Source organism: Psittacula echo, assembly GCF_963264785.1.
Source record: "Psittacula echo genome assembly, chromosome: 7".
Taxonomy (NCBI): domain Eukaryota; kingdom Metazoa; phylum Chordata; class Aves; order Psittaciformes; family Psittacidae; genus Psittacula; species Psittacula echo.
The window spans coordinates 31,597,884-31,605,825 of NC_137740.1; the positions used below are offsets into that span (position 1 = coordinate 31,597,884).

Below are 7,942 nucleotides of genomic sequence, written 5' to 3' on the forward strand. Positions count from 1 at the left end.
CACTTTACCTGCAGCGCTTTGTGGGATATTGAAACTGGTCAACAGACCACCACATTCACTGGGCATACTGGCGATGTGATGAGTCTCTCCCTAAGCCCAGATATGAGGACTTTTGTTTCGGGTGCCTGTGATGCCTCCTCAAAGCTTTGGGATATTCGAGATGGAATGTGCAGGCAGTCATTCACAGGGCATGTGTCAGATATTAATGCAGTTTGTGTAAGTGATCATTTATATTTCCACATGGGAAGAAAGGGGGAGGATAAAAGTTGTAGTTGCATGAATTCAGCTTACTTTCTACTGAGTTACCTTGATTTAAAATCAAGTACTTTGTTAGGGTGGTGACTAAAATTGTATGTAATGAAGAAGGTTGTCTAATAACTTACAATCTAGTTTATAAATGAATTATTATTACTGTTATCTGTGATGCGTTGAAGTGTTCTTGGAATAGTTTCGACTATGTTTTTGTTCAGTAACTGAGAACTTCTATTAAGAAGCAAAGAATGGAGGAGTGAAACTTTTTTGCAGTGTGGTGATGTGTTAAAAACTGAAAATTGTAGATAAATGCAATACACTGACAGGGAGCAAAATAGCCAGACATCTTCATCTGAAAGTTCTGTATTGGACAAAAGTACTTGATGTATTTTGTTGAAAAGAGCTTTTGGCAAAATACTCTGGAAGGCAAAGTTTAAATCAGTACATATGTTGAATATTCATCCCTGGAATAATTTTGTAATACTTATAAACTGGATTATATTTCCTCCCTGTCATAGTAACACTATGTTCTGATCTGCAAGATACACACTCTGATAAATAGGGAATGAAATCTAAGGCTAAGCTGCTTCTGGTTTTGATAAACATGAGACATTATGAATGCTGAGAAAATACCAAAAGCATGACCAGCAGAAAAATGCTGTTCCTATACTTAGACCTGAATCCTGAGCTGTGTTGAGCTCTCTTCATTCCCTTTTCAATCAATATGGCTGTTGTAAGAATGACTCTGATCTGGAGTAGGTTTTTTGGAAATTGAATTGCTTGCAATCCAGTCTCCTGGCTGAGCGAATCAGGATGACCAGCTCGAGATGGAACATTGGGCCCATTTCACCCAGGTCTTCCTGGCCCGCAGCCAGGATCCACACAACTGCCTTTTGCTTCATTTTGTTAGGAGTTAGTTGCATCTCCTTTGATTCCCATTAATACCACTTGCAGGAACTGTCTGGGTAAAACTTCAGTCATTCAGGTGTCACCAATACTATTCCAGAAGCGTTCCATTGTGTAGTTGGGTATATGCATTTTTTTAACGTGCAGATTGGTTTTGGGTTTGTGTTTTAAATAAATGATTGTGCCTTTACCTTGTCACCCTGGCAAAATAATCCTGTGATGTTCTTGAAATAATGCATGGGCAATGTATCTTTCTGGTGTCAAACTCGTGTCTCCTAATTAAAACTTCCAGTTTTTCCCTAATGGACATGCATTTGCCACTGGATCTGATGATGCCACTTGCCGACTCTTTGACCTACGTGCCGATCAGGAATTAATGCTGTACTCCCACGACAACATCATCTGTGGGATCACTTCTGTAGCCTTCTCAAAAAGCGGCCGCCTCTTGCTAGCAGGTTATGATGACTTCAACTGCAACGTGTGGGATACTCTGAAAGGGGAGAGAGCAGGTGAGGACACGTAACTGCAATGAGCTGAACTTTTCCGTTTCCTTAGGAGAAGATGGATATTCAGAATCTCTGCAAAACACTGAACCAGGTCCTTGCCAGTGCTATTGCTGATGATATGGAACCTGCTTGCTTTGTTTAAACCGTATCTTCTTTTGGAATGGCATCCTTTTATTTTATTGCATTTGGTTATATTTTCCAGTTGTTACACTGCATTATAGTTTCATCTGTATGATGTGTGAAGTAAATGCTTCAGTTAGTGAAATAGTCTTGTTCTTGGGTATTGGCTATTATATATCTGTGCTGGAAGATACCAGCTCTTGAGGCTAAGGAACAGCCTCCAAAATTATGTCCACAGGAAATTTATTTGACTCAAGTGTGTGAAATGAAGTAATACAAAATTACATATTTGCAGGACATAACTTGGATTATAGTAAATTACACTGGTCCTTTTGCTCTGGGGACCGTAATTTCCTGCTATTGGGAGAAGAGGGGAAGTGGACATTTTTAGTCTTTGAGTTAGTCACTTCTGTGAGGATAGGCAGCATAGCTGCATCATTCTCACTTTGTACAGTAAATCAAATGATGGGGCTTGGTTCAGCTCTAAACCTTGATCTTGCTGCTCAGACTGAAAATCTGTCCTTTTCCTTAAGGGACATGGACAAGCTGAGTTTTAATAGACCTGGATGTGGTACCTCAGGAGAGCAGACAAGTGCAAATAGAAGGAAACTGAAAAGAAGGCAGGAGTCAGGGTACAGTGCTGACTTTCCTATAGTCTCACAGAAGTACATGGGGGATTTTTGATCCTCAAGTTTTGCAAACATGAGAATATCAAGGTAGCTCCTGTATCCAGGACACTGTCAGGAGATAATCACATTTGTTTTCAGAAGCACTTGATGGCTGAAATTGTGGACAGTATTGTTGAAAGCAAGGGAAAAACAGTAAAGAGGCTGAATAGGGATGAGGAGGTCTTTGGGAAGTCAGAAAGGAGAAATAAGAGCAAGAAAAATGGAGGGAATATTGTGCTTACACGTTTGTTAAAAATCTTGTTGGGTTTCTCTACGGCTGTTGTGATGTACAGAGTTCTTCAGGTGAAAGAGAAAAAGGATGATTGGAACTTGCAGTACATTGTTTTTAGCAAAATCTGAAGACTTCTCTGGGCGAGCAGAGGAACAGCTGAAGTCCTTGGCATTCTGTGGATGCTAACTTCTGTTGCTTCTTCTTTTGCAGGTGTCCTTGCTGGCCATGACAACCGTGTGAGCTGTTTAGGTGTTACTGATGACGGCATGGCTGTAGCTACAGGGTCTTGGGACAGTTTTCTCAGAATCTGGAATTAACTGGGAGCCAAACATGTACATTCTCCATTTGAGATCTGGAGAGATCAATGCTGCAGCCTATAGCTGTGAAATAACATTTCTACCTTGTATTTGCAGGTGAAGTTTTTCTATTCACTGATTATTACACAAAAAGGCTTTCTGTAAACTAGAAAAAAAATCAAGTGAAGAAATAGGGAGGGGGGAAGAAATCACTGACTTTTTAAAAGGGGCCAGCACACATAATCATGGTGACCGACAAACTAAGAGCCAGTCTTTTTGTTTTTGGTGGTTTGGTTAGATTGTCCTTGAAGGGTTTTTGCTTGTGCTCAGTCTGCTAATCCTGTACTTTTTTTTTCTGTACATAACAGAATATACACGTTATAGCGGCCAATCATGTAACATGTGTCTGTATGTAAAGAAATATGTTTGCATTTTTTAAGGAACTACATTTATAGCTTTGCTTTTAACCCGAGATGTCACTTCCGAGTTTGTAGTGGATGAACTAGATTGCTGTTTTAAATGTTTTTGTGAATTTACTGTAGATAAAGTGAAGCCAATGGTATGTATGTGTTTTTATAATGGAAGGCATTTGAACTTTTGGTTTTTTAAAGGCCCTGGAGACTCCCAGTTAATACCTACCGCCTTACACACTCACTTCTTGACCTGCTTGCCTATTTTTAATCCTGGGGGTTCTTTCTTCAAGCTAGTGGTTCCTGGTTCATCCATTGGCAATCATGGCCTCCAAACACCAAGGAGTTAATGCCAGGCAGACTTGCAACAACAGCAAAAATAATTATAAAATAATAACATTTTATAAATCAGAAGTATTAGAGCTTCCTTACTGCAGCTTTTCACATCAGTTATTCCATGCAGTCCTCGGGTATGGAAGCCCAGTGCCCTCCACTGCTGTTGTTAAGTGGCCGAGTGCTTTTTCTTCCAACAGTTCAGCTCTAACTAAATGAGATTGTTTCAACCCATCCCAAATTCTGGCTGACCTGCACTCCCAGACTGACTGGGCATGCTGCTCAGTGCAGGGAGCTGTGTGTTTGTGCTCAATTACCACAATCAGCTGAGAAATTCAGGAGGACTTTGCTTAAATTCTTAACATAGATTTAAATGTGCAGTTAATCGCCTGTAATCCCCCTCGAAGTTACGGGCTTGCCAAAGCATACCACAACCAAAAGCGCTTGTCATTTATGTGCAGTGTGAAGTCTAAAAGGAATTGTGTAACTTGCAACAAACCAAATGACATTACTTACCTGTATGACCCTTTAAAACTTTACCCTGTCAACTTTGTGACTTGCTTCTTCTCCTGTGGTCACAGAGCTCTGGGCTGTGGGGGCTTATTAGATGCTAATTGTTCTGCAGCTCTGACACTGTAAATAGCCATTTCCTCTCCCGTTCCTGATTTTATTCTGATTTTGATGTCAGCTGCTTATAATGATAGGTTCTAATCAAGTACAGGTGAGTGTAGAGGTAGGAAAATCAAGGGACTTATGCCTGTTTCAAGTGACCTAAGATCAGTTAATTTCTTGGTGCCTGGCAGCACTCCTGCACTTGCAGATGTTCTCTTGGAACCTGGATGTCTGTGGCGTTTTTGGAAAAAGGAATTAGTCTATTGGCTGCTCATAAGTGGCTTTTTTTAAGATAATGCAAATTTTAGATCATTGGGTTGGAAGGTAATGTTGATCTGCCCTCATCTGAAGCTATGGGGAGCCTGGGTATCTTGGGGTCAGGTAGGAAATAAAAGGGCCTGGTATCCTGTAGTACACCACAGCAGATTTGTGGACGAGATGACTCCTTGTCAAGTTTCTACCATTTTTAAATCCTAAATTTTGGTACTTCCAGACTGTGCCTGTAAACCTGCCATGTCTGTAATGGTGAAGTGCCAAGAAACATACCAGTCAATCAGTGCATTCACTTTTAGAAAAAGGCGCACCTTGTGCTGGAGAAGTAAACATTTCCTGACAGTAGACTGTAGTGTAGGACCAAAATCACACTGTATTGTATGTCACAGGGATGCCTTGGCATTTTGCTTTATGATGTCTGCATTAACAGAACTATTATGGAATTCCTGTTACTCTCTCAAGCGAGCAGCTCTTCGGGATCTTGCAGGCATGGTTTATTTTTTCAGTGGTGCACTTGTTTTTAACTCACAGCTGCCTTGAGCGAATCATTCTGGAAATTTGTTACTAAGGCATTATAAGAAAATCTTCTTTTTCTAAAAAATGGTTTTCCATAGAAGTGTTTTGAACCAATTTCCTAATGAACACCTTGGAGAAGACAGGTGCCATTTTTACATTATTCTGATATTAAGAACTAGTTTCTACTTGCAAAACTCCAATAAAATTTTACAGATGTATATAACTTTTCTCAGCAGTTCAGGTAGACTGTAATGTGGTCATGCCTCTCGAGCAGGGATTGCCACAAATAATTTGTCATCGTTTGATGGGCAACTGTGGTTGGATTCAGCTGCTTTTAAAATAAGGAATGCCAACTATGTGCTAATGAGGTTTCCAAAAGCATCATGCAGGTATCTGCCGGCTTCTGCCATCCAGTTAACCAGTGTCTGTAGTATCGCAGGTCCCGAGGTGGCTCCTTCTGTGCCTGTGAACAAGGAAACCTGAAAGGAGCCCATGCACAATGGGGGAAAAAGGGTATTGATGCTTCTGGGGAGCTTGTAGGAAGCTGGTGGTAGATCCCACCAAGGTGATGTGTGCTGTTGAGTTACTGTCCTGGATAGAGCTTAGATTTTGGTTGTTTTTTGTTTAAAGCCTACAGATTCAGTGTAAGGCATTGATATTATATGAGGCCAAATAATGAACTTGCACAGGCCAGGTTATTTCCTTCTTTCCGCAGTGAGCAGTGGCCTTTCAAGATTGATGACTTTACTAAAATGGATGGGGTTTTAATGGTAGAAGCTCAAACTCCTAACATGAGAAAGGTAATAAAATGACCCTTCTTCAGTTTTACTTCAAAGGTTTTACTCCCAGTTTTGAATCTCAAACGAAAGGGAGTGTGCCTATAGTTTAATGTAGGTTCAGGTATGTGTCTTGTATGCCTGTGCACCACAGCCTTCTTACACTGGAGGTTTTGCAGCACTAGTGGGTCCATTGGAACCCATCTGTAATGGTTTGTTGCCAAACCACATCATTACCTGAATGTCACACAACTTGTGTAATTACAGGAGTGGAGGAACTAAGACCACTCTGCCAAAACGGTGGCGATGTAACTCTTACCCAGCCTCTTGTCTATGGCTTGAAAAGTGGAGCTATGTGCTTTGGGTAACAAGATGTATTTTGTTCAGGTACAGTATTTTTGTCAGCATTTTCTATTGTTGATGTATCTTTGCAATAGCAAATACTTATCAGGCAAGCGCCCAGCCAGGCTTGTTCCCATATAGACTCAGACATGGGTTTGTTGGTTGAGATTCTGGAAACCACAAGAAGCTTCTCCGTGGCATTGTGCTGATGTGTACTCGCTTCCTCCAATACCGTGGGCCTGTTTCCATCTGTCTCTAGAACTTTTTTTCTTCCAAACATCGCTGTCCTCTGCCTTGCTAAATTGCAGGTATGTTGCAGTATCTGGCAGAATTGATAGTTCAATGTATTGACAACAATACAACCCATTTCAAATGGAACTCGGATTAAATGGGCTTTTCCCCCTGCCACAGGAGAGGGCCTGACCTTGACTTGGCAAAGCTGAACTGCTGTAACAGCTGGTCCTAGTGTGCTTACTGTAATGCATGGGTTGGAACTAGTTACTCTTTAATTCAGTTCGTGTAACCGCTTGTCCCATGATGAAGTTCACATTACTTTAAGGTGGAATGAAACCATTGTGAAAACATTCCAAGAGTGCTTAGTCTTTCCTCTTTGAGGACACTGTCACCTCCACTAGGTTTAGTGCTGTGCTTTAAGATGTTGGTGAGAGTATTGGCTAATTAAACTAGTTGGTATAAATGGTCGTGTAGCAGAATGACTGATTTTTGAGATAGCATTTCCTGTACAAGTACTTAAGCATGGGTTGATGGTGCACTTTGTATACCGTAATCTGGCATGCATGCTGGTAAAACTACTTCCTACACTTCGGAGGCACCACAAGCCTTTTTATCCAATTGCTGGTTATGTAAAATACATGCAGAATGTTAATGCAGTGTTGTTATGGTAAATGTGTGAACAGTGTTACTAATTGATATAATAACTGATAACAGATTACATGTGCCTGACATTCTTATACCACACAGTATGTTTAGGTTTTAACTAATATGGACTTCGGTGGAATAGTCTTAGGTATTTCAAGCCTTTATTTTACTTACACAATGGTGCTCTCTTTGTGTTTTTCCTCCTTTTTTATTTTAAAAAGACAAAAAGCATCTGAACCCTTGTAGTACATATTACATCCAAAGGAGTCCAAAAAAAGTGCTTCTAAACATGCTTGGTTTTAATCTGCCTTTAGTTTCCAGCAGTTCTCATCAGCTTGGTTTCTGTTTTGTTTGTTTCATTTTTTAACTTGTTGCTGACTACTTTGGAAAACTTCAGTAATGTTACCAATTATGAAGTGATTCTGCACTGCCTTTGGATTGTGTATGTATTCAGAAACAGTCTTAAAGCTTTTATTTAAGCTATTAAAAAAACCAGGGACTTGTGCCATTTGTTCTTTAACAGTGCTGTTGTAAAAAGACTTCCCTGTGAAAAAAAAAAAATCACTTGCTATGAACTCTGTTTATAGCTTCTTTTTTTTCCCACGATGGATCTTTTTCTTTGTATTTGTACAGTGGCTCAGTGAAAGATGTTGCCATGAGTTGATATTGTAACCAATAAACAAGTGCTTTTAACCAGACTCTGGCACCTGTGACTCTTTTATTACAGCATCCACATTGTTCCTGTTGACACTGCCCATGGACAGAGCCACAACTAACTCTTGCGCCCAGTTACCTGGGCACAGTGAGCTGAGCTGGTGCTT

At 40.4% G+C, this 7,942-nt stretch overlaps 1 protein-coding gene across 5 annotated transcripts in view; it reads left to right on the forward strand.

Moving 5' to 3' along the window:
• Positions 1-7,819, forward strand: part of GNB4 (G protein subunit beta 4) — a 33,152-nt gene extending 25,333 nt beyond the window's left edge. For all 5 annotated transcript variants that reach the window (XM_080622292.1, XM_080622293.1, XM_080622295.1 and 2 more), the window contains 3 exons: positions 15-216; positions 1,451-1,667; positions 2,895-7,819. In XM_080622292.1, coding sequence (XP_080478418.1) covers positions 15-216; positions 1,451-1,667; positions 2,895-3,001 — 526 coding nt within the window. In that variant the 3' untranslated portion in view covers positions 3,002-7,819. The remainder of the gene's footprint in view (positions 1-14; positions 217-1,450; positions 1,668-2,894) is intronic.
• Positions 7,820-7,942: the final 123 nt, after the last annotated feature.